The sequence below is a fragment of the Tasmannia lanceolata genome, unplaced genomic scaffold (genome assembly GCF_043159265.1).
Source record: "Tasmannia lanceolata isolate RefF3 unplaced genomic scaffold, GAP_Taslan_0.1 ptg000037l, whole genome shotgun sequence".
Classification (NCBI taxonomy): Eukaryota; Viridiplantae; Streptophyta; class Magnoliopsida; order Canellales; family Winteraceae; genus Tasmannia; species Tasmannia lanceolata.
In genome coordinates this window covers 23,257,660-23,285,081 of record NW_027518714.1, presented here as the reverse complement: position 1 = coordinate 23,285,081, position 27,422 = coordinate 23,257,660, and the positions used below count along the sequence as shown (strand labels likewise).

The 27,422-nt window shown below is 38.1% G+C and overlaps 1 protein-coding gene across 5 annotated transcripts in view; it reads left to right on the top strand.

Annotated features, from left to right (window-relative positions):
• Window positions 1–25,167, top strand: part of LOC143860173 (DNA double-strand break repair protein) — a 64,002-nt gene extending 38,835 nt beyond the window's left edge. For 4 of the 5 annotated variants that reach the window (XM_077370728.1, XM_077370729.1, XM_077370732.1 and 1 more), the window contains 5 exons: window positions 10,748–12,443; window positions 15,390–15,480; window positions 15,578–15,857; window positions 23,374–23,479; window positions 24,736–25,167. In XM_077370728.1, the coding sequence (XP_077226843.1) occupies window positions 10,748–12,443; window positions 15,390–15,480; window positions 15,578–15,617 (1,827 nt within the window). In that variant the 3' untranslated portion in view covers window positions 15,618–15,857; window positions 23,374–23,479; window positions 24,736–25,167. The remainder of the gene's footprint in view (window positions 1–10,747; window positions 12,444–15,389; window positions 15,481–15,577; window positions 15,858–23,373; window positions 23,480–24,735) is intronic. The other variant, XM_077370730.1, reaches the window with a different exon arrangement.
• The last annotated feature ends 2,255 nt before the right edge of the window (window positions 25,168–27,422 follow it).

The following is a 27,422-nucleotide window of genomic DNA, read 5'->3' as shown; positions in this document are numbered from 1 at the left end:
GGTTTTCTCATAGGCTTGAAGTTCTGTAAAAGGTATTTTGGGTTTGATTCCGCTTGTGCAAAGCATCATCAAACTTTTGTAGGAGATTCCTACAAGGCTTCATTGTATCTTGGAGGCAATTCGCGGATCCCCTTTGCACACAACTGGTGGGGGCGAAAATTCTCTTAAGGAAAGCGACATTGCGCCATGAAGCATCTCTATTCTCCCATCTCTACATAACTATTATTTCGTACAATCTTAAGACAATTTTACTGGAGATCTTCATGGCACAATCAATGAAGCAAATGACACAAGACTTTGTGAAACTGGAACGTTTCATTGAAGGGAATTTCAAAAAATGGCAGAAGAAAGTTGACTTTATTTTGACCACTCTCAAAGTGGTGTATGTCTTAACTACACCTAAACCGGTGGTTGTGGAAAATGAGACACTCGCCCAAACCCGCAGGAGGAAGTGGGATCAAGAGGATTATCTTTGCAAAGGACACATCCTCAGTGCCATGACCGATGAACTCTTCGACATCAATCAAGGAACGTAATCGGCAAGTGCAGTTTGGACGGCTTTGGAGATGAAATACCTTACTGAGAATCCCGGCGCCAAGACGTTTGTTTTAAGTCATTTTTTAAATTATAAAATGACAGATGATAAGTTGGTAGTGGATCAAATCCATGAGATCCAACATATCATTAGTCAAGTTCATCAACAAGGGGTAAATCTTGATGATTCAGTCGTAATACCCTCAATTATTGACAAATTGCCACCATCTTGGAAAGACTTTAGAAAAAGTCTTAAACATAAAAGGGAGGAGATGTCTCTTGAAGATTTGATTCGAACCCTCCAAGTTGAGGAAGAATCAAGAAGATATTACATCCTCTAAAGTACATGTGGTGGAAAATGTCAATATGGTAAATGCCCCTACTGCTCCTACTACTCAACCTTGGAAAGGTAATCGGAAGAGGAAACCACATCAAGGTAATGGTTCTGAAAAGAACAAGAAGTGCAAAGGCGCTTGTTTCCAGTTTGGCAAAATGTCACTACAAGGAGTGTCGATATAAAAGGTCAAACACTCAACGAAACAAGGATGGAAACAAAGAAAAATTTGTTGCTATGATATCCGAGGCTAATTTCCTCGAAGGTGAAGATGTGTGGTGGATTGACTCGGGCGCATCAAAACATGTTTGCAAAGACAAAAGCGCATTCCCGACTTATGTACCGGTCGCAGATGGGAGTGTTCTCTATATGAGAAACTCATCAACTGCAGAAGTCAAAGGCAAAGGAAAAGTAGAACATGAGTTCACTTCTGGAAAAATCCTCACTCTTACCGACGTATACCATGTACCGGAAATTAGAAGAAATCTTGTTTCTGGTAGCCTTCTGAATAAGAATGGCTTTAAACTTGTATTTGAGCTAATAAGTTTGTACTTTCTTAGGGTGGAACGTTTGTAGGGAAGGGTTATATGTATGAGGGTATGTTTAAGATGAATATCAATAAAGTTAATGTTTCAGTTTACACGGTTGATTCTATTTCATTATGGCATGATAGATTAGGACATGTTAACTTTAGGAAAATGCAAGACATGGTAAAATTAGAGTTAATTCCTAAATGTGATGAAACATGGTAGATAAATGTAAGATATGCATGCAAACTAAGATAACTATAAAACCATTTCCTAGTGTAGAAAGATCTACTTCTTTATTACAATTAATACATAGTGATGTATGTGATTTGCATGAAACTCCAACAAGAGGAGGCAAAAGGTATTTTGTGACATTTATTGATGACATTTCAAAATATTGCCATGTATAACTGTTAGGACATAAAGATGAAATCTTAGATAAGTTTAAGACTTACAAAATAGAAGTAGAAAATCAATGTGAATCTAAGATCAAGTGTATCAAATTTGATAGAGGAGGGCTGGAGGGGGATATCAATTCCCTGAATTTTGTGACAATGAGGGAATAATACATGAGTTTTCGGCCCCTTGTATGCCACAACATAATGATGTTGCTGAAAGAAATAATAGGACTCTCATGAAAATGGTTAATTCCATGCTAGTCAATTCTGGTTTAAATAAGAGATTTTGGGGTGAAGCTTTGTTAACAACATGTCATATTCTGAATAGAATACCAAACAAGAAGACTCATGTAATCCCCTATGAATTATGTTAAAAGAGAAAACCAAACTTAAGTTATCTTAGAGTTTGGGGTTGTAGAGTAATTGTTCAAATACCCAAACCTAAGAAACGAAAGTTAGGTGAAAGAGACATTGAATGCATATTCCTTGGATATGGAAATCATAGTAAAGCCTATAGGTTCTTAGTTATAGAATCCAATGACTTAATAGATATGAATATCATTATAGAATCTAGGGATGCCATCTTCTTTGAAAACAGGTTCTTATCTATTCCTCTATTAATGGATTCAAACCCACCTATAGAGTCTTCATTAGAATCACAAGAGAAAGTAAATGAGGTACCTAATTAAATAAGATGAAGTAAAAGCGATAGAAGAGAAAAAAACATATGGTCCCGACTTTGTTAGGATCAAGAAATAAGGTTTTCTCTTCTACTATGCTAGATCTAAATGTAGAACCTGATCCTAAGACTTATGAAGAAGCCATTAAGTCTCAAGATGCAGCATTTTGGAAAGAGGCTATAAATGATGAAATGGATTCAATCATGGGTAATAAAACTTGAAAATTAGTTGATTTACCACCTGGGTCTAAACCCATAGGTTGTAAGTGGATATTCAAGAAGAAGATGAAAGTAGATGGATCTATAGAAAAGTTTAAGGCAAGGTTAATTGCCAAAGACTTTACACAAAAGTCGGAATAGATTACTTTAATACATATGCTCCAGTTGCTAGGATCTCAACCATTAGAGTCCTAATTGCTCTTGCATCCATATAGAAGCTTCACATTCATCAAATGGATGTTAAAACATCATTCTTGAATGGTGAACTTGATGAAGAAGTATATATGGACCAACTTGAGGGATTTATCTTACCTAGTCAAGAGCATAAAGTATGTAAGTTAAGTCTTTATATGGACTTAAAAAGCCCCTAAACAGTGGCATGAGAGATTTGACAGAGTGTTAGTGTCAAATGGTTTTAAGATACACGAGTATGATAAATGTGTATATAGCAAGTATAAAGGTGGAAAATGTGTCATCATATGTTTATATGTAGATGATATGTTAATCTTTGGTAGTAATATGCAAATTATTACAAGAACCAAAGAGTTTTTATCATTAAGCTTTGATATGAAAGACATGGGTGTTGCAGATGTGATACTAGGTATTAGAATAATAAGGGAAGGTAATAACCTTATTCTTACCCAATCTCATTATATTGAAAAAGTACTAGGGAAATTTGATCACTTTGATTGCACACCGGTTTCTACACCTTTTGATTCAAGTTTATGATTATATCCTAATACTGGTAGGTCTATATCTCAACTAAAGTATGCTAGTGTCATTGGAAGTTTGATGTATTCTATGACATGTACTAGACCAGTTGGAAAACTAAGTAGATTTGCTAGTAATCCTAGTAATGCTCACTGGAATGCTATAAATAGGATATTAAAATATCTAAAAGGTGCTATAGACTATGGATTGTCATATAGTGGGTATCCTTTAGTGTTAGAAGGATACACAGATGCCAGTTGGTTAACTGAGCGAGTTGATCATTCATCAACGAGTGGTTGGATATTCACTCTTGGTGGGGGAGCTATCTCCTGGGCTTCAAAGAAGCAGACTTGCATAACTACGTCCACCATGGAAGTAGAGTTTATTGCATTAGCTTCTTGTTGTAAAGAGGCGGAGTGGCTGAGGAATTTGCTAATAGAAGTTCCTATTTGGCGTAAACCTATGCCATCAATATATGTGCATTGTGATAGTCATGCCACACTATCAAGGGCATATAACCATGTGTACAATAGTAAGTCCAGACATATTGGACTTAGGCATAGTGTTATCAGGCAGTTACTTACTGATGGAGTAGTAACTATAGATTATGTGAGATCAAGCCAGAATCTGGCTGATCCATTAACAAAAGGTCTTGCAAGAGATTTGATGTTGAAGACATCAATGGGGATGGGTCTAAAGCTAATAACCAATGGTCACCAATGATGGAAACTCAACTCAACACTTGAAGAGACATCAAGTCTTGAGTTCAATGAGCCCAAGTACATCATATGGAGTGACTGTAAGCACTATAATATATATTATTATCATCCCAAGGTAAAGTGCTTGGTACCTGTAATGTTTTCAAGGGTAAGGATGAGCAAATGGGCTCTTAATAGACTTATAACATGGTGTTAGAGTGTTTTAGTTATAGGGACACTCTTAATAAGTCTACCTATGTAAGTGTGGAAGTGGTGCCGCTTCCTATGGGACTTGGCTAGTCTCAAGAGCACTCATGAAACCGAGATACAGACATACGGCCAATACATGTGTTGGCCATTAGAAACTACCTATAAAGACAAAGTTTTATGTGTGAAGATGTATCAGGTTAGCCGAATAGAATAGCTAATTCAAAGATACGTCTACTATGCAATTCTGGCTAACTTTGATGTGTCATCACTAAGTGAAGGTTCAAATCGTAAGATACCTTCATTTATGCATAAAATTTCCAAGCCAAATGAGAAAAATATTTTCATTTTGAAAATGATGGGGGATTGTTAGAGAATTTTCAAAATGGCAAAATGGTTTTGAAAGAATTACATGAATTTTATGAAGAATATTTCAAATATGAAAAACAATTTTAAGACAGGACTGGTCGACCAGACCAGGGGTTCCTGGGCGACTGCGGATTGGTTACTGCAAACTTGAATAATATCTAGAAAGGTATCGGAGGTTGACCGTAGTTCTTTGGATCGAGAAAAATAAAAGGACAGAAACATGCCGGCGGGCGACTGCGATAGCCTGGTTGACCGCGGATGTTCGAAAAACTAGCCGTTGGGTCGAAATATACATGGCTATTCACTTCATTTTTCAAACCTTTCTTCATGTCTTTTGATTCCCAACAGTCATGGATGTTTTTCAAACACAAGGGACACCCTGTGGATGATCCAAGACACTTAAATCACAAATTGTTGTGATCGAATGGTCATTATTCAAACCAATTCCAGAGATGTCTTGAAGGGATGTTTCCCTTTAATGAATAGACATCTAAAACTCTATAAAAAGAGCAGAAATCTGTCTTTTCAAAGATAAGGAAACATTTATTGTTGTACTTTTCTCTTTCTAGCAATTCCTCATTTTAATTCTCTCAATTTCTAGTTATTTTGTTCATAAAACAGTACACAAGAACTATTTTCTGCAGAAACAGTTTTAGTGGTTTTCTCAAAGGCTTGAAGTTCTGTAAAAGGTGATTTGGGTTTGATTCCGCTTGTGCAAAGCGTCATCAAACATTTGTAGGAGATTCCTACAAGGCTTCATTGTATCTTGGAGGCAATTCGCGGATCCCCTTTGCACACAACTGGTGGGGGCGAAAATTGTTTTAAGGAAAGCGACATCGCGCCTTGAAGCATCTCTATTCTCCCATCTCTACATAACTATTATTTCCTACAGCAAGGAGAGGAAAAACCAGAGAAAATGAACCGCCTCGAAATGAGCTTTCCAAAACCGCCTCAGGCTGAATATTAAGGGCCCAGATAACCACATTATAAAATTTCCCGCTATCATGAGGTACCATTAAATGCGCCGAAGCGGCGGCTTCCAAAACTACATTAATTCTTTCAAAAAAAAGATTATCCCCACTACTCTTATGCTACCCTCCAATCCTAGAAGAGCAGATACTCTTAACAAACTACAATCGTCATTACCTTTAAGGGATTGCTTATTAGCAAAACCGCCAAAACCAAGGATATTATTATCTTGGAATTTCCGCACGAGAATAGACAACTATTGAAACATCAGTTAAATCAAGCAAATCTATTCAATCTACTATCGTATCCGTAATGCAACCAACATACGTCATCTTTTGAGACGACCGCAAGAAAAGCTCCCAGAAATACTAGAACCTATCCGCTGAAAACAATACAGAGAACCTACCCCTAAGCCAAAAAGGCCACGTGTTCAGAAGGGGAGGCTTTTAGGAATCCGGACCATATGTCCAAAATCTTGATTAACCCCGACTTTGGAAAGGTCTACACTCAAACCTTTGGTCAGAGGTAAGTCAAAACCATGCTTTGGAAAACTTAGATTGGGGCCCATATGTCCTTTCAGGAATGGCATGGGAAGGGGGGCCAGCGATTTTCCACCGCTCCTCTCTGAGGATTTGAAATTTGAATGCAGAGGGTGGGTCCCCACAGAACCTCGGGAGAAGTAATCTGGTTCTCAGAGGGAGCCACCGACGGCCTACTCACTGGGGGGATATCCGCCAGGAGGGAGGCCTCACACAAATTGTCCCAATTAGACAGATGGAATCCTGAATTGAGACTCCAACCGTGTAACAATGGCCAGAAACCCATAGTTTCACGGGCGAAGAAATCAGCTTTCATCTAGGGGCTTTGATCTTAGCTGATACAAAGCTCATACACTGGTTATGGATTCCTTCCATTTTCACCTCCACTACTTGTCCAAAGAGGTTTCCCAAGGCTTCAACCGTTGATGTAGCCCACACATGTAAAGGAATGCCAAAAACATTAATCCATAAGGTCTCACACCCCTGGATATAATCTGGAGACCAAAGGGAGAGAGAAGATAAGGAGTCTCCCCTAGCCACAGCCCCTAAAGTCAAAACCCTCGAGGCCACCTCCCCCGAGTCGAAAATAAAGAGGACTTCATCCTTAGAGAGCAACCAAGGACAAGGGAGGGTTGGAATATTCCAGGAGTTTTTATCCCACGTCCAAAGATCCTGAAGAGAACCAGACAAGTCCTTCCTTCTGCCCACCAAAACGACCTTGAGAGAATCCATTCTCGTTTTCACCTCCTTTCCAGAATTAGAGAGAGATAGCAACCCATCCTCCCCCAGAGAGGGGGAGGTTGCTCCGAAGTTAGATCAAGGGTCAATATCCGGCGATACCGAACCTCCAGCTGCTGAAGTGGGTGAAGCAGAACACGAATCTTTTTCCTTTCTACCCAGATGACACCAGCGACACCCAGATCTCCGTTTAAATTAACATAGTTGCAGGATGGGCAAAGCCAGTCCCCACACCTCCACCGCTTCTTATTTTTTTCTATTTCTTTTCTTTTTCCGCCACTTTGAATCTCCCCCATAGGACGGTAAATTGCATATGGTGATGCCCTTTTCTTTTGATGGCACCATCGACACCTACGCCTCCATTTGAAGTTGTAATAAGCGCCAAAAGCACAGAACCAGTCCCCATGACGCTGATGTTGAATCTGAACCCCCCCCGTGGGGGGCCCTCTTTCTCTCCACTTCTTTCCCATCCACTCCTTAAAACATACATACTGCAAAACAACTTTTTAACTAGTGTTCCATTTAACTCTTATATTAGGCAGTAAAAGCTCGTACTTTTTTTTTTTTGAAATGGTGTAAAAACTCGTACTTTACATGTTCTTTTTGTTACAAATTAGTAATGTAACTTTCACTAACTAAGAATAACTCATGTACAAAAGTTCCAATGGATTTATGATTGAAGTACCCTTGTGGCACTAGACATGAATACCAAATTTGGATGCAGCTTAAAAGATAAATGCCTAGGGTTGAGACTTTTGCAATCTAACTTTCACTGATTGTAAATAACTCACGTACAAAAGGTCTGAGGGATTTATGATTAAAGTACCCTTCTGGCACTAAACATGAATACTAAAATTGGATATAGCTTAAAAACTAAATGCCTAGGTTTGAGACTTTTCATGTATCTGTCTCCAAGATTAAGTATCTAGAAGTGCCTTCAAAATTCTTTCAAAATTGGATAGTATGGGAATACTAAGAATATATACAAATTGAGAAATGATCCAAAATCCCATCCCCCCCACTCCTCACCCCTCTTTTTTTTTTTTTAAATGATAGCAACAAAATTTCCCCCTTTTTATGTTCTTTGTATGTTACTATCACTGTCATTCTAAGAGAAATACAAACCAACAACGAATTTGTGCATGACTAGACCCTGTTGCCTAAAGCTTCGTAGCATGGACAGAATCCTACTTACCGTTGGCCACCCTATGTTTCTTTTTATTTGAAATTGGCCACCCTAAGTTATTACTCCAGCTGGAACTTTTGATAACGATCCCAGCCATGGTATGTGTTAAAATTCCTGAAAAGGTTATCTCGATGAAAAGAAAGTAGGCAGAGCACTATTGAATTTGGCAATCTTGAACTGTTTTGAAATTACATGGGAACGGTCAGAAAAAATACAGATCAAGAAATGGCCCAAAATTTTCTCCTTATGTTCTTTCCTACACTTCATTCGAAAAAAATACGACCTGTTAAAGTATAAAAGATAAATAACGCCTTTCTTCAACAGCTTAAGCTTTTGGAGAAGTTGGTAAGTTAACATGGTATTAGAGCCAAAGGTCTCAAGTTCAAACCTCCGGGATAGCAAAAATCCACATGCGATGGTCGGCCCAAAGTGGGACCACATGTGCCACGTGTTTGCCAAGTGGGACACACGTGCGGGGGAGTGTTAAAGTATAAAAGATAAATAACGCCTTTCTCCAACAGCTTAAGCTTTTGGAGAAGTTGGTAAGTTAACACGACCCAACAAAGAATCTGCATATGGCTAGACCCTGTTGCCTGAGGCTACATAGCATGGACAATCCCCCTGGTAAGTTCCATTGGATATTGGGCAATGTTCTGAAAATTGCAGCACCAACGTTAAATGGCACAAGAATGGATGCTGCGCGGTTGTGTGGAGGTTAATCTTCTGAAGCCTATCCAAAATCGGATCTTCTTGTGCATCTCAAAGGAAATCGGGGTATGTTCGTTTTGGTCAGTGGAATGAAACTTTTGGTGTTTCAGCCATTTCGGTGTTTCGTTTCGGAAAAGACACTATGACCGGAGCAATTTTTCATAGTTAATTTTTTTTTAAAATCTAAAAAAACAGGAAATTGGTTGAAAAATATAAGAAATCTTAGCAAATTCTTTCTACCTCCATTCATTCTTCTCTTCTTCTTACTCCTATTCTATATTTTTCAAGCATGTAACTGGAGTAGAGCCTATCTGGTCCTGTTTTAAGCCTATTCCTTTCTTCTTGCTTCCATATCTCAGTTTCATCTTTTGGAAATTGTGAAACACTAACTTTCTTTTTGACTGATTTCAAATAGTGAAATCCTAACCGATTCAAAAAAGAAAAAAAATATGAAACCATTGTATGAACCAAATTTAACAAAAAAAACATATGTTATTAGTTAAAAATTTAAAATATTAAATTTACCACAAAAGATCAATAAAAGAAAGAAAATTAATCATGCAAATTACACCTCATTGCTCAAATGTCAAACATAAGTCATCTTGTAGCGGCTGCCGTAAGCTGGATCATCATACTCAATGGAGCGATATCCATCGTCATCACCACTAACATCTCTTGGAACATCATCAGGATTGACATCCTCTTCTTTATCGTCTACAGCAGCAACACAATAGGATCTTCAACATTTTTGCCAATCTAAATCCTCTGTTGTGAAAACAATAGATTCATCATTTGCAACCCAATCCTTCAAACCATCACGGTGCTCTAGACTAATGGGTCGCTAACGATTGATGATTTTTTTGTAAACATCTGATATCAAATTCACCTACTGAAATGAGTTTAAATTTAAACTTAAAATGTGATAATTAAGAAGTGGAACATTAACTAAAAATATTATCCTTTCTTGAAGCTTCATATTGTAATGGACAAACACCAGGTCATCCAATTTCTTGTGCTCCAAGCCTCCAACATATTCAAAACTTTGTAGTTCTGAGTCGATGTTACCAAATTGCATCCACAATGCAACTGTTATAACTAATAGTTAGGCATTTAGCATCATTATTTGTTGAAAGTTTAAATGAAATAGTGGCTTCATAAATAAACAAATTAATTTGGCCAGCGCCGACTTGCTTTAGTTGAAGATTGTCGTCGCCATACCGAAGTATCGTCAAGCCTTGCAATGCTCCCAACTTGAGCAATGATTATGTCCTATGTACCTTCATCAGGTACATAGTTTCATTTCTTCTTTGGTTGAGCTTGTCGGCACCAAATAGTAAAAGAAAAAGAATTCCAGAAAAATGATGGATGTCAACCAAACAGTACAAAAATTCCAAAAAAAGAAATTTGTAGGAAAATGTTATTTTCTGTAATTTTCTTTTCCCTAGATCCAAACACCCCCTTAACAAAGACCCTAGCCATGGTGTGGTAAATTCCTAAAATGGGCACCTCGATGAAAAGAAAATAAGCATGACATTGTTGCCTTTAACTTAGAGTGTTGGGTCTGGTCATCCTGAACTGTTTTCAAATTTGGCCAAAGGCAATTAGTCCCATTTCATACATTTGATATATTTTCTACCACATAATTCTGTCCTGTTCCCTTTTCCAGACAGCCTTTCTACTATAAATTTATCTTTCTATAATGAAATTTACTGAAAGTGATCATGGGATTCCTTTCTTTGTGAGTAATAAATAACTCTGCCTTGATAATCACCATATGATTCACGGGATAGTTTGTTTTATCCAGTATTATGCTACACATGTGCTTGATATATAATTCTAGTTCCTTTCAACTTGGCCTAGTTTTTTTTCTTTGATTGGATGTGTTTAATATTTCTTTGTTTATGAACATAACTCAATTTCTGCTCATTCAGGTTTCATACGAGGCTGTAAGGACATCTGTAGAAAGGTGCTTTGGAACATTCACTGGTAAAAAAGTAGGGCAACATGTGGTTCAGGACTACCTGCGACTCTTTGACATGAATAGAGCGGATACTGATGCTTTCCAGCCGTCCAATATCTTCAATATTGTTTCGTCTTTGCTTGATGATTTGAACAACATTGGGCTTTTCCGACTGGCCAACATTGTCACAGGAAACTCAATTGTATTTGAGAAAACCCGCCCAAGGATGAAAAAAGTCATCAAAGAATATCTTCAAAAGGTGCTCCGAGAATCAAATCACAAAGACTTGATGGAGCTAGTGATGCGGCTATCACGACTTTTCAAGGGCCCAACTAATTTGAGAAAGAATGATGTGAAGCTTCTTACGCATGCCTCTTCATCTCTTCTTTCTTCTGCTAATAAGGTACTGGAGGGACTTGATGACTTATGTATTCTGACTTTGGTTGCTATGCACAGAAAGCTCAGAGGTGTCCCATTTGTCCCTAAAATGCATCTCAGCCGTTCCAACTTGTGTAAAGATCGTTTGGTTGAACAAGTTCGAAACACTTGCTACAGTATGCTTCCAGTGCTCACGGAAGGCGATGAACTCCCTGAACAGTTAGCAAAAGCAATGTCGGTTGCCGGTTTATCTCTCAAGCAAATTGGTGGGCTTTCTGATTTTCCCATACCCCAGTTTCTTCATTTTTCACCTGAAATAGAAGCCTTGCAGAATGATATCATAAAGGCTATTCACACCCTCCCAAAGGTTAAACATTTTGAGCTAAAAGATTTGCAATCGTTACTCGACCCAAAGGCTGAAATTCCAATGAAAAAATTTCGAAGAGCTACAAGGAGATTGTTAGTTAATTGTCTTTTTGAATGTAGTGAAATAGATATTCCGGAGTCATTTTTAGGCGCTATTGCTTTTATCAACAGAAAGTCTCGACGTCAACTTCGTCATAATTTTTCAAAGAATATAATGGAAGAAGAGGTAGAATGTGTACTGAATATTAGCAGTCAACTGAGGCAAATTACATGGGAAATGCTTCCAGACCATAGCATTGTCCAAGACTTTGACCATAGCATTGATCAAGACTTTGCCGATGCATATATGGATGATTTGGTAGGTGATGACAACGGCACCAATGATGACAGAGATCTGGATGATGATAAAAATTGCTTTGATTTCAGATATTTCAACAAACCAGCTTGTGAGGATGCTCAATTTGGTCAGTGTGATGGCCTACAGATTTATGGGTCCCACTCTGGTGACGAAGTTGAAAGTGTGGGGGATTCAAGGCCAGTTGTTTCCCCTCAGCATATCACTACTAATGAAAGCAGCTCTCTCCAGCTTATGGCAACATGTAAAGACTTTAACCATAACTCCATGGATCCTGAATCTAAGCAGATTGCCAGGACTCATCTAAGGCACAACCATTGCTTTGGTTCCTCTCCTTGCGCTGAAGATCTGACAAAATCCTGTTCTAGAACTTCTGAATATGATGGACAGAACAATAGCAAAAACCAATACCTTTTTGTACAAGACATATGTGATGAGGCAAGTTTGGTTGCTCATCAACTCATTGGTCGTTTACTGGAAGGATTTTTGCACATAGAAGGTGTGGATCTAAACTCAAGTACAAGATCATATCTCAGAGGGGGAGCATCCATACCTGAGGATTTGCAAGGTATTGTAAATCTCCTTTTGTTAAAAATTGATTAATTTATTGTATATGTTTGTCTGTAGTAGTAAGAGTGTTTCTCTTATCATTTGCACAAATGACTATATTTTTTTTGGTAGCCACCACACATGGCATGTGTGAATGGTTGTGCGATATTAAAATATGGCTGTGCTGATATCATTTCTCTAAATTTATACTATCTTAAATCTTATTGCTTGGATCAGGAACCGGCATTGTTCCTATGCTGATAATTTATAGTTTAAACTCTTTTTTCTAAGATATAAGAGACTACCTTCGTAGGAAATGTTGTTCAAAGTACATACAGATGGACAACAATGTGGTTCAAGTACACAGGAAATGTTCTTTTATCTCTTCAGTGGAATTTGTTGTGGTGGCAGTAGCAACAACCACAAACTCATGACAGTGGCGACGGTACCAATGGAAGATAATCAAGCAAGACAACAACATCAGACTCCTGCCTGCCAGTTACAGTAGGAGGTCGCTAGGTTTTTTTTTCTTGCTAGACAGATAGGTATAAAACATATTCCACCATAAATATGGGTAGGATAAGGGCAAAGAGTTGTACAATAGAAATGACACGTGATAGGGGGAGGGGGTTACAGACAACCCGTATCTGAAAATTAACACTCTCTAATACCATATATAAAATGTGGTCAACAACAACATTAAGTATTAGAGCGCCGAATCTACACACAGATACACATGTAATATGCATATATTTGCATTCCCATATTTGATAATGGCACTCCTTTCTTCAATTTTCACGTTTATAATTAAGATGTTAACGGCTGTTACAATTCCGAAGAAGCAATAAACACTCAATTAGAAAATTGTTTATCAAAGATATGAATGATATTATTAAAATATGGGAGTGCAGATACACACACATTATCAAGTCACTAGTATTTGACTAGTGACATGGGCTAAAGAAGGTAAAAGCTAATACTTGTGAAATGAGTTTTGAGGCAGATGGGGTTGTCCTTATCACCAAAGTAATTCTTTATTTTATTTATGGGTTTCTAAATGAGTCTTATATAAGGTTTCAAGTCAAGCATTTTCTTTCACTTAAGTCACTTTGAATTAGAATAAAAGATGGCCCACTCTACTCCCACGATCCTATTCATGTCAATGTTCATGACCCTATTCATGTCACTATTCACAGGGTTTTGTAGGAAACCTTAAGTGTGGGTATTTTTGTCAAAAGTAGGGAGTATTCAATTTATAATTTTAAATCTCTTTCTCTCTCTCTCTCTCTCTTTGATTTTGCTATGGATGTTATATTTAAATACAATTTTTTCATCTTTTGCAATAGGAAAGGAATTATTATTATTATTTTTTTTTTTGAGAAAGAAAGGAATTAGGGTTCTGCTGCCTATTTCCCGTCTGGGATTTTCTTGAAGAAAATTGCAAGATACCAAAGATTTGTTCAACATTTTCATTGATTTGATCTATGGTCATAATAAACTTGGACTAGATCTATTTTCGGAGATGATATCAGCACTTCAATGTTTTGATATCCACACTCTCCTTGCTTGTCTTTTAGTATTTAATGGGCTTGTGAGAGTTTTTGGGAACTGTAATAACCTGTTAACAGCACCTTAAATACTAAAAGACAAGCTAGTAGAGCGTGATATCAAAACATTGGAGTGTTGATATCATTTCCCTCTATTTTTTGTCTTGTAATTTTTGTTCTTTTGGATTGGTTACCATAGAAGGTCAGTTGCTGAAATTTTCTGCGATAATTTAAGGGCAGTGATAAATCGACCCCCAAATATCTTAAATTGACACATAGGGGGTCGATTTAAGATAGGGTTAGAGAGAGAGAGAGAGGAGAGAGAAAGACACACAGGGGTTCGATTTAAGATAGGTGGGGGTCGATTTATCACTCTCCTAATTTAACTGCTTAGTTATTTCTTTTGAATGATCCAAATTTTGGCATATCATGTTGAAGTTTGTAAACTAGAGATACATGTTGAGTCTTAGATTTTTATTTCTGTTGTAAGTTGCATCATAAATTGGTATTAGAGCAACAAGAATCAACATTGGATATCCGTTTCTACCAAGAGTTAGATTTCCTTCCATATTGGTCATGCATTATTTGCTATCAGAGCGTCGATCGTAAATTTGTGCTACATTATTTAGGTAATTACTAATTAGGCAAGGTCATTAATATAGGTCTATCATCAGTAAACAAGATTTCTAATTTCTCTATATAGATGTGTGTAAATGTATGTATGTATGTATGTATGTATGTATGTATATGAGTAAACAGTTCCTGCGATCGAGGTCAGATAGCTTATTTGCGCTCGAGTGCAGGAAACATGGTGGGCCCACATTTTTTGGGTGATCCTAAGCATTCATTTGAAAGGTCACATCATGTATGGGGTGTGTACCAAAAATCAGGTCCATTGGATCATCTTAGGGTGTAAATTTGTGGGTGAGAAAATAGATGAGTGTAAATATAATTAGATGAGTGTAAATAGAGAGAAGTTTGATCAGCAAAAGAAGTGAGTGTGGATATCATTTTCTACCCTTCCTCTTATTTTCAGACTTTTCTTTGAATGACATTGGCGCGGCCATTATGCATCACTGATTTTCAAATATGACGTACTAACTGGTAGATAGGACGTATGTATGTATGTATGTATGTATAATGTATGGAAGTCTTTACTTGGTGGATTTGAATGTTGGCTTTGCATGAGTAGGTCATGGATTTCAGTTTTCGTGTTTGGTTGTACAAGTCTTTGTATTTCTTTCATTGAATTTTAGCAATACAATATGCACATTATTGGTTCTTTCTGTATCAACCATAGTGATGATCTCCACAACCATTGCATGTTGACCATATTCCAAACTATGGTTCTGGATAAACATGTTTCAGAGTATAATGATTAAACAAATAAACTATGTATGTTTTCTCATTATCAACAGCTTCTGAAGAAACACTTGCTTCCGCCGAGGAAGATATAGGTCTTATTCTTATTCAAGCTGCCAAAGAGCTAATACCTTCTTTCCCACAATGGTATGTGTTAAATGCTCTATTAGATTGCGTTGGAGTTTACGATACTTTTCGTGTTAATTTTCTTGAAGAGAGATCAACATTTGTTTTTCTTGTGCAGTGGAATTGAAAAAGTTCAGGAGGTGATGGGGTTGTCATAGCTTTCGTGTCAAGGCATCTTCAATTTTAAGTTTGCTTGGAGAGACAGGAAATGTCCAAGATTCCCTTCCATACAATTTAAAAAAAGTCCTGATTATAGATCGTTCTCAGTAAAATGATATGCTAGCTATGCTTTGATCCATTGTCAGAGAACATTGATGGCAGAGGTGGAATCATTGTGGAAGGGTCGGCTGTCATGGTTGGGCATCTTGCTTCCAGGAGGACATGGACTGCCACTTTGGGTATTTATTGGAAATCATCAACATCACAGCTTGTGACAATAGGATCTGAAACAGAAATTTTGTATGGCTATATATATATATATATATGAGGAAACTAAGCTCACCAAACTTATGGTGAGCTAGCTTGCCCAATCACATGGGGGCCCACTTTGTTAGGATGATCCAAACCATTCATTTGAAAGTCCCTTACATAGATGGGGGGTGTACCAAAAATCAGCTCCATAGGATCATCCTAACCCCTCCATTTGTGGAGGACAAAAATGGACAGACCCAAATTTGCCCCATTTTTGTCCTCCACAAATGGAGGGGTTAGGATGATCCTATGGAGCTGATTTTTGGTACACCCCCTATCTATGATAAGGCCTTGCAAATGAATGGTTTGGATCACTCCCCAAAATGTGGGACCCATGTGATTGGGCAAGCTAGCTCACCATAAGTTTGGTGAGCTTAAGGTGAGCTTAAGCTCACCAACAGTTTCCTCATATATATATATATATATATATATATATATATATATGTATGTGTGTGTGTGTGTGTGCGTGTGTGTGTTATAGAAGTTTTAAATATAATATAATATATATATATATATAGAGAGAAAACGGTTCCTACACATATGTGTAGATAAGTTATCTACACACTAGCTTAAAATACAGTGGGGGCCACATTATTTGGGTGATCCAAACCATTCATTTTTAAGGCCCTCACATAGATAGGGTGTCCATAAAAAATCAGATCCATAGGATCATCCTAACCATTCGAACTGTGGAGGCAAAAAATGGACTAATTTGTGAAGGTTTAAAGACATCCATTTTACCTCCACAAATCGTAGGGTTGGGATGATCCTATGGATCTGATTTTTTGTAGACACCCTATCTATGTGAGGGCCTTTAAAACGGATGGCTTGGATCACCCAAACAATGTGGGCCCCCACTGTATTTTAAGCTAGTGTGTAGAGAACTCTCTACACATATGTGTAGGAACCGTTTTCTCATATGTATATATATATATATATATATATATATATATATATATATATATATGAAGAAACTGAACTTATGGTGAGCTAGCTTGCCCAATCACATGGGTCCCACATTTTGGGGAGTGATCCAAACCATTCATTTGCAAGGCCTTATCATAGATAGGGGGTGTACCAAAAATCAGACCCATACTCAGTCTTGTAGCTAAGCTTATCTACTCGGTCGGGTTAAATACAGTGGGGGCCCACATTGTTTGCGTGATCCAAACAATTCATTTGAAAGTCCCTTATCTAGATAGGGTGTCCACAAGAAATCAGACCCATAGGATGATCCTAACCCATCCAACAGTGGAGGGAAAAATGGGCAGATTTGTGGACAAACTGTGTCTGTCCATTTCTTCCCATTTTTCCCTCCACTGTTGGATGGGTTTGGATCATCCTATGGGTCTGATTTTTTGTGGACACCCTATCTAGGTAAGGGACTTTCAAATGAATGGTTTGGATCACCAAAACAATGTGGACCGCCACTGTATTTAACCCGACCGAGTAGATAAGCTTAGCTACAAGACCGAGTAGCAACACCTTTTTGTGTGTGTGTGTGTGTGTGTGTGTGTGTGTGTGTGTATATATATATATATATATATATATATATATATATATATATATAGAGGAAACTGTTGGTGAGCTTAAGCTCACCAAACTTATGGTGAGCTAGCTTCCTCAATCACATGGGTCCCACATTTTGGGGAGTGATCCAAACCATTCATTTGCAAGGCCTTATCATAGATAGGGGGTGTACCAAAAATCAGCTCCATAGGATCATCCTAACCCCTCCATTTGTGGAGGACAAAAATGGGGCAGATTTGTGTCTGTCCATTTTTGTCCTCCACAAATGGAGGGGTTAGGATGATCCCATGAGGAAACTGTTGGTGAGCTTAAGCTCACCAAACTTATGGTGAGCTAGCTTGCCCAATCACATGGGGGCCCACTTTGTTAGGATGATCCAAAGCATTCATTTGAAAGTCCCCTACATAGATGGGGGGTGTACCAAAAATCAGCTCCATGGGATCATCCTAACCCCTTCATTTGTGGAGGACAAAAATGGACATACACAAATCTGCCCCATTTTTGTCCTCCACAAACGGAGGGGTTAGGATGATCCTATGGAGCTGATTTTTGGTACACCCCCTATCTATGATAAGGCCTTGCAAATGAATGGTTTGGATCACTTCCCAAAATGTGGGACCCATGTGAATGGGCAAGCTAGCTCACCATAAGTTTGGTGAGCTTAAGCTCACCAACACTTTCCTCATATATATATATAGGGGAAATGTTTTTTGCACGATACCTCAGATAAGTTATCTGAGCAAGCGCTCAAAAAAACATATGGGCACACATTGTTTGGATGATCCAAAGCATTCATTTGGATAGTCCAAAGATAGATAGTGTGCACAAAAAATCTGGTCCACAAGACTATCCTAACCTTTCGATTTGTGGAGGTTAAAGTGGATGGGTATAAACCTCCACAAATCTGTCCATTTTTAACCTCAAAAAATCAAAGGGTTAGAATTATCCTATGGAGCTGATTTTTTGGGCACACCCTATCTATGTAAGGGCCTATCAAATGAATGCTTTGGATCATCCAAACAATGTGTTATAAAAGTTTTAAATAAGTGGAACCCTGTTTGTTTTGGTTACCAAAGCCGCTAACTGGGAGAACTAGTGTAAGCTTTATCCCTTGCTGATATATATATATATATATATATATATATATATATATATATATAGAGAGAGAGAGAGAGAGAGAGAGAGAGAGAGAGAGAGAGAGAGAGAGAACGGTTCCTACACACTTGTCTAGATAAGTTATCTACACACTAGCTTAAAATATAGTGGGACCCACATTGTTTGGGTGATCCAAGCCATTCATTTTAGGCCCTCACATAGATAGGGTGTCGACAAAAAATCAGATCCATAGGATGATCCCAACCCTACGATTTGTGGAGGTAAAATGGACGTTTTAAAACCTTCACAAATTAGTCCATTTTTTGCCTCCACAGTTCGAATGGTTAGGATGATCCTATGGATCTGATTTTTTGTGGATACCCTATCTATGTGAGGGCCTTAAATATGAATGGTTTGGATCACCCAAATAATGTGGGCCCCCACTATATTTTAAGCTAGTGTGTAGATAACTTATCTACACAAGTGTGTAGGAACCGTTCTCTCATATATATATATATATAACTCCCAATGGGCCCCACCCCCTGTTTCTGTGATCGAGCGCAGAAACCATTCCTCATATGAGAAAAGGGTTTCTGCCCTCGAGCGTAGATAAGCTTATCTGTGCTCGAGCACAGAAACAGGGGATGGGGCCCATTGGGGGGAGGGTGATCCTAAGCATTCATTTTGAAGGCCCCATCATGGATGGGGACCTACCAAAAATCAGCTCCATTAGATCACCATAGGGTGTCCATTTGTGGGGCAAAAAATAGACAGATACTGTTTGCCCACTATCTGCCCGCCCATTTTTTAGGCCCACAAATGGACACCCTAAGGTTATCCAATGGAGCTGATTTTTGGTGGGCACCCTATCCATGAAAGGGCCCATCAAATGAATGCTTTGGATCCCACCCAAAATGTAGGCCCCATCCTGTTTCTGTGCTCGAGCACAGAAACCATTTCCTCATATATATATATATATATATATATATATATATATATATATATATATATATATACTAGTAGAAAACCCTGTGCGATGCACGGGTCAACAAAGAACTGTACGGGCCACATCATAGGTTGACCCAAACCGTCCATGTGATGGAACACAACATCAATAGGTTGTGCCAGATCATTTCCATAGGCTGATCCTAGCCCTCCAATCTATAGAGGTTTCCATAATATGTTGTTCCTCTTAAGGTGCCCAGAATTCGTAAATATTTTTAAAGGTGTGCGGAATTCGTAATATCCTCAAAAAATTACTGAGGAAAAGTAGTTTTTTTGTAATTGTCATATTTCGATACCTCTTGTTTGTAGTCTTTTCCGTAATTGTCATATACAGGTACCCGTTGTCCGTAATTTCCCTCCAAAACTATACTACGTAATGATTATTATTGCTAGCTTCTTTGGGTACTTATTATTGCTAGCCACCTTTCAAGAAATAGTATTTCTGTGCAGTTTTTCACCATGTCTAATAAGACAAATCTCTGAACACATACAATTGCAAAGGATGGGCGAGACGTAGCCTTTGGAGAAGGTGGCTAGCAAATCATGATTTGCTTTTTCAAATAATTCCAATGTAAGCCCAAGGGTTCCCATGGGTTAATCATTCAACTTACCTTCTTGTTTTGATGATAGCAAACTAAATTGATTAGCATTTATGGACTGATGTGTTGCTTTGAGGTGTTGTGTTGGATACAGGAATTTCATGTCATAATCGCCATTACACAACTCTTCACAACACATGGCTTGTGGATCAAGAGACAAAGGAACAAAGAGCTTGCACCTACATTGGAGTCATCACCATTTGGAGATGATCAAGTCAAGAATCTCAATATGAAGATCCCACAAGTTCTTAAGCAAGTGTCAAGAATGAGCTTGGAGTTGAACTAGCCATTGGTGACACCTCATTAGGGGTGCAACTTGGGTCGGGTTGAACCCGAACCCGACGGGTTGAACCCGATTTTTGGGCGGGTTGGGTTGACCAAATTCGGGTTGGGTCCGGGTTGGGATTTGGCAACCCGACCAAAATTCGGGTTGGGTATCAGGCAACCCGACCCAACCCGTAACTCGATAAAGAGTAATACACGTTTTTTACTTTTTGTACTTTGTAGCTTCTGACGTTTTGTTGTTTCTTTCCATCCTTTGCAAATATAATAATAGATACTTATCAAAAACAAAAAGTAAAGGGCTAAAGTCACTAAAGTAAAAACCCTAACCTATAAGAGATCTCAACCGCAAGATTGAAGCATGCAAAAATCGATTGATTGGATGATCTCAACCTTCTTTTTTCTGGACTAAACACCCGCATATCCTTGTGATTGTGATTGTCATGTTTTCCTCGCATCATTTGCAGTTATTTAATATGTGCATGTGTTCTAATAGTGTTTTACTTTTTTTTTCCCTTTGGTTTTGAACTTGGGTGCCATTTCCCTTACTAAATATCTCATCTGAAATGTCTAAACCCGACCCAACTTGCGAATTCGGGTTGGGTCGTTGGGTTGGGTTCGGGTTAGGGAAAAACCAATTTGGGTTGGGTTGGGTTAGGGTTGGAGGTTGAGCTCCTCGGGTTGGGTTGGGTTGGCTTCAACCCGACCTAAGTTGCACCCCTACACCTCATGTACCTCAACATGCATTGAAGATTGGAGGAGAAGTCACATGAGCCATATAAAGTTCAAGATGTTCACTCAAGCCAAAGAAGTCCATAGAAGTGCGAAGGAGCTGATACATTCCAAGAAGACTTATGATATTCATTTTTAGAATGTATTTAAAGTCCTCTTGATTTTATGCTTAAATGCACTTTCAAAAGATTTTCAAATGGTTTTCATACTTAACTTTTTACATCTTTGAAAACCATACACACCCTAAAATGTGTTTGAAAACCTAAGACTTAAGCCCAAAAGCCCCTGATTTTTAAAAGTTAAAAATGTAATTTCACACAGGGCCGGTCGACCGGGCTTTATCGGGTGACCACAAGGAGGAACCTGAAAGTTCAGGACATCTCGAAATTTATCGGGCCGGTCGACCGGGACAATACGGTCGACCGCGGATTGATTTTCTGGAAATCTAGAAAACATCCAGGTTGGGCTTGGCGGACAACTGCAATGGGTCGGTCGACTGCGGATAGGTTTTTGAGCTGAATTTTTTGACCAAACAGGTTAGCCTAGCCGGATGATCGCCATGAGGCCGGTCGACCGTGACGGTAAGAAATTTGAAAATATAAAAGGGCGCCCGATAGGGGCGGGCGACCGCGGTGGCTCGGTCGACCGCGACGGTCGGGCAAACTAGCCGTTGGGGCGTTTTCTGCTTGATTTTTTCAAGCCAGTTATTTACAGTTTTACCCCAAACGGTCATATTTTCAAATACACTATATATACATCATTAAAACCTATCTCAATAAGCTTTTGAGAAAGATAAAATCCCATTTCTCTTTGAGCTTCAACATTCTATTTCAAAAGCAAAAACCTCTTTGATCTTCCATTTCTACATCTTATCAAGAGGCACTCCATAGGGCTTTACATTTGTATTTGAGTGATTGTGAGCTATACAAAGTTGTAATCCGCCTATTAAGAGGCATTGAGTGTTTTTCATATTTTCTTTGTTCTACATTGAGGGTCTTCTCTTCGGCCCGTTAAGAATCGTGAAGACGAGGGTCTCCTCTTCGGCCCGTTAAGAAAGGTGAAGACGGCATATAAGGGTGTGTTCTCTCGCCGAAGGCTTCGTGCAGATGGGCTTCGCTTTGGCCCTTGAGAATGGAAAAGCTTGGTCATGTAATGGCTCATTGAGCCGGCCTTGAAGGAGGATCGAGATAGTGGAACTTGCGCGTGGACGTGAAGAGTGGAGTAGGTCTTGTGATAGACCGAACCACTATAAATCTTGTTTTCATTGTCTCTCTCTCTTCCTTTCCTTCTCTTGCACGTGTGGTAATGGTAATCTCTAACCTAACTTATATTTATGCTTTTGATTGAACAAAGGTTAGTAAATGCACTTGATTGAAATGTTTAAACCCTAAGCATTATAATATTTATTTAAACAAGGGTTAGCTAAATGTGCATGATTAGAAAGTCTAAACCCTAGCTTTTATTGATATACTTATTTGAACAAGGGTTAGACTAATTAGTGCTTAATTAAATGGATTAATTTTTAATCTTCCCTTAATTAAGCCTAAAATTTCTAATTGACCAATTCACCCCCCCTCTTGGCTTGTCACACTTGTATTTCATCAAAAATGTGTAGGATTGAAATTATGTGGCTTTAATGGGTGCCTTTGTTAAAAAGCATAAAGGAGGGGATAGGATTGAAATTATGTGGCTTTAATGGGTGCCTTTGTTAAAAAGCATAAAGGAGGGGGTAGGATTGAAAATATGTGGCTTTAATGGGTGCCTTTGTTAAAAAAATTCAAAAAAAGTGATGTGTAATTCTCATAGAATATTGGGAGAAATTCAAATAATTATCTCCTTTTCTCTTCTGCTATATATATATATATATATATATATATATATAGAGAGAGAGAGAGAGAGAGAGAGAGAGAGAGAGAGGGGAAAGTGTTCCTGCGCTGCAGTGCAGGGAGCTCCTTGCGCTTTAGTGGCTTATAAAGCCTCCCATTGGTCACTTTTTGTGGACCCGCAAAGGTGGATCCGCTATACAAACCAATGGGAGGCTTTATAGGCCACTAAAGCACAGGGAAGCTCCCTGCGCTCCAGTGCAGAAACACTTTTCTCATATATATATATATATATACCCTTCATCCTTCTAGCATTGGTTCCATAACCTTCACCCTCTCTCTGATAGTGGTTTTCTCTGTCCTGTTCTCCTGTGCAGAAGAATCTCTGCTATCAAAATCTCTGGTGCTCTAATGCTGATTTTCTCGCCGTCCTGACGAGGAGCAATCTCATTTACACAAGAATATACAGAAACCAGAAGCCAGGTATGGTTGTGAGACCACAGTTTTAAATACATTACACATTATATTCCTGATGGCATTCTGATCAGATTTATTGGCAATCATATTGAAAGTGTGACCAAAATAGACTTGAACAGCTATTTGCTTTCCCAGAACACTTGCTCTGAAATTGAAATTCACAACCTCCTTTTACAACAATTTCATTCGCAATGTTGTGTCTTTGAGCTGGAGACCTGAACCAGTCTTTGGCCTTAAAATCTTGACCTTTCATATTTCAATACATCTTTCGCTCTCTAATTGCTTCGATCCCATATGGTGAAAAAATCAAGTCAATCTTTCAATCGTGACATCCAATAACATGTATTTTCTGAAGTTGAATGTGAACCATTCATTGTACATAGTAATTTTTTATCATCTAATGTTCAGCAACAAAAACTCCACATTATTGGATATTAAGATTGGATGATTTGTGTTTTCTTCCAAAGCAAGGCTTATCAAGTGAATGGTTCAGATCAATCAAAGGCGGAACCCACTATGGTAGAGTGGGCATGCCCGAGGCTGCACCCTAATTAAGCATTCACTGTTTATATAAACTTTGAAGGGCCATTTGGATATGCGGATTTCGCTTGTAATTGGTTTTGGATGACAAAAATCCTGGATTTTACAATCCACTAACTTGGATTTTGGGCAAAAATTCTTGGTTTCAGAAATCTCTATCCCATCTATAGATTTCTATAATCAGGATGGAAAAAACTCATGGGTCAGTTTTCTCTCTCGCTTGATGCAAGCTCGGTCTTCCCTCTTGCTTCACATCCAAGCTCGATGCCGAACATGTATTCATCTCTCTCTCTCTCTCTCTCTCTCTCTCCATTTTTCCTCGATTTCTACTTATACCATTCTCTCTCTCCCTCGCTCCTCGGAATCCCTTTGAGAAGCTTCCCCAAAATTGCTAATCTCAAGCCTCTTTGGCCCGATTAGATTTTCGGGTGTCATTGCGAATTTGGACAATCTAAGTCCTTGATTTGGAGTTTTTAGCACCACCTTGTTTTCATTTTCTTCCTTTGATTCATTTGAATTGAAATTGGCTTATTCTATTTCACGTTCCAAACTTAACTGCTCTTCGTAGTTGAAAACCCGAATCTGATCATACTTTGAGGGTTCGAGTTATTGTAAATTTGTATTCTGATTGTTAGTGGTAAATGACTAGAATAGTGGAATTTTTTACGGTAAATTAGAATAATGGATCCTCTCTCTTATTTACTTATTTTTTATTATTTCAGGTTGAAGATTGGCTGTTTTGGTGAAGCTTAAATTATCTAACTACAGCTGATGAGTCAAAACATAACACATCTTGGTCTGGTTTTGTTTAAATAGGTGATTTTGTTTGCAGTTTCTGACTTCTGAAAAGGAGATAGTAGTTTCAATGATCTATCTCCTGTTTAGATTATGGTTATGGACAATTACTGTAGAGGCTGTTTTTTTTTCTTTTACAGTCTAGGCTAGTTTATTGGTTCCAGTTTTCGAACACCAATTATACCGTGACAACTAAAATCCCACCTGTATGAGTTTCAATTCCGCTTCTCAAAAAGTGAGCTGCTATTGGGTCAAATATCAAGGATGGGATGATGATTACATGTTTGTACGCCCTTTCACCATATAATTTACTCCTCTTTAAAGATTGAAAAAGCTGGATTCTGTCTCCAGTTTCATGATCTTTTTGTTTGGTTTCCATTTTCTTAAAATTGGTTGTTTCTTGTAGTTTCTGACCTTCGATTACAGTTGCAAGTGGAATACCTTGATGAGATGAAAATCCTATTGTCTATTATAAATGATTAAAAACTGGAATCTATCTCCCATTTCATGATTTTTGCTTAAGTTTCATGACGAACAATGAATGTTTAATGACGTTTCAAGTCTCTAACCATACATGATTAGTAGAACACCATAATCATTGTTTGATGGTATTCATAAATTAAACTGTAAATCCAAAATCGGTGCCTTTTGGGACTAACATATTTTAAAATCCTGGATTTAACAATAAGGCTTTCTTCAATCCTAGATTTGAAGAAATCCAGGATTTTAAAATTATGCTATCCAATATCTTAGTCAAGTCATGATACCTTTGGAATTTCGATAATTTATAAAAAGGAATAGATATTTGTGGGCCTTTCTTTCAATGGAGGTGCATAATTTCATAACTAATATCCACAAAATGTATAAAAAATACATGCCAAATAAAAATCGATGAGTTAAACCAATAAGCGGTAAAAATTTCAGATTAAATCGGTAAAAAGTTTGTCAAAGTTAATTTTTCTATGGAACATGATTTTTGCTCTTTTTTTTCTTGTCTCTCCCAGGGGAATATAATTTAATGTAGTGCAGTGGTGATGACAATTGACAACTAAAAGAAAACTAGAGTGGCAGTGAGAATGAAATATAGTAAAATGTTTAAAGTGAAAAAAGCTGTAAGAAGCCAATTACAAAAGAAAGACAAGGTGAGTTAGTGCAATTATCAAAACATTGTGGCTGCGTACATCTAGCCCTCTCCAGACTCCGCAATGACGGGAGCCTCATGCACTCTGCGCCCTTTTTTTGTGGTGCCAATATCAGTAACCTAAAATAAATCTATCAGCACCACAGCAGTGGCATACAACCTCGGACCAAAGGGCCGGCCCCGTCACCTTTCAGAAGATTGGGAGGGGGGTATCCCCGTTGGCAACATCCACTGTAGTAGTTGCGGGAAAAAAAAGAAATAACAGGAATTCACTTTCTTAAAAATACCAAAATGGTAATAGGAATTTCGAAGGCATCCTATTTCTCTTCCTCTTGATCCTGACCATTCATTTAAGTCCAGTAAAAATGGACCCACTTTCCTTTGTTTCTCTTCCTCAGCAAAGATCATGCCCATTCAATCTTTATAAGCAAAACTACTAGGAAAAAATATATTTTCCAGCCCATTTTCAGGCATTTCTAACCCTGGTTGTCATTCCTGAAAATGAAGTCATTTCCATTAAAAGAAAAGGTGGCGGAAACCCACGCATCTTTTGTCAAATAAAAAAAGGGAAATGAAATCAACACAAACATGTTTTGATACAAGACCTCATGTTTCTTGTCTTTAGTATTTAAAGAGCTGTAAAAGGGTTTTTACAGTCACCAAAAAGGACTTACTAACAATTAAATGCTAAGAGACAAGATACATGAGCGTCTTGTATCAAAACATAGCTATGCTGAAATAGTTTCCCATGAAAAAAAACAGAAACAAATGGAGTTAATGCTTGGAAACGGGTGAAAATATCATTTCCCTGATGATTCTAAATTACTAGATAAACAAGTAAAACTGAAGTCTCATCCACAACCTACATTTCAACTTGATTTGAGCAGCAACCCCATTTCTATCCCATGTCATGCCTCCTTATCCTCACCCTCTAATTCTGCCTTCACTAAACCATACATAAGGTTTCCCTCAATGCATGTGTCACCACGATGGTTTTAAATTTCGGTTTCGGTATGCATTTCAGCCCTCATCGACTTCGAAATTTCGGCGAAATCCGGTACACCATTAAAAACAATATTTTTTTAAATACCAAATTTTGGGAAAATACTATATAATTAAAAAATTAGAGATTTTTAGGTTGACTTTCGTTAAATTTCAGACGAAATATTTAAAAAACGAAATTTCAGACGAAATCATGTTACCATTTCGCTTGTTGGCCATTTCCGTTTCGGTGCTGACCGAAATCCGCAGTCGAAATTTAAAACCATGGTCACTACAAACTCACCTTTCCTCAGTGCCCTTTATCGTATTCTCACCCTTTCTTCTTGGCTCAATAAGTTTAACTGGTTACATAATATGGCTCAATTTTTGGGCAACAGCAAGGCCACAAGGACAACTGGAATTGCTAGAAACCACCACATGAAAGCCAAGAAGGAAAGCGTAAACACCATGTGGGACCCACGCCCGTTTGTT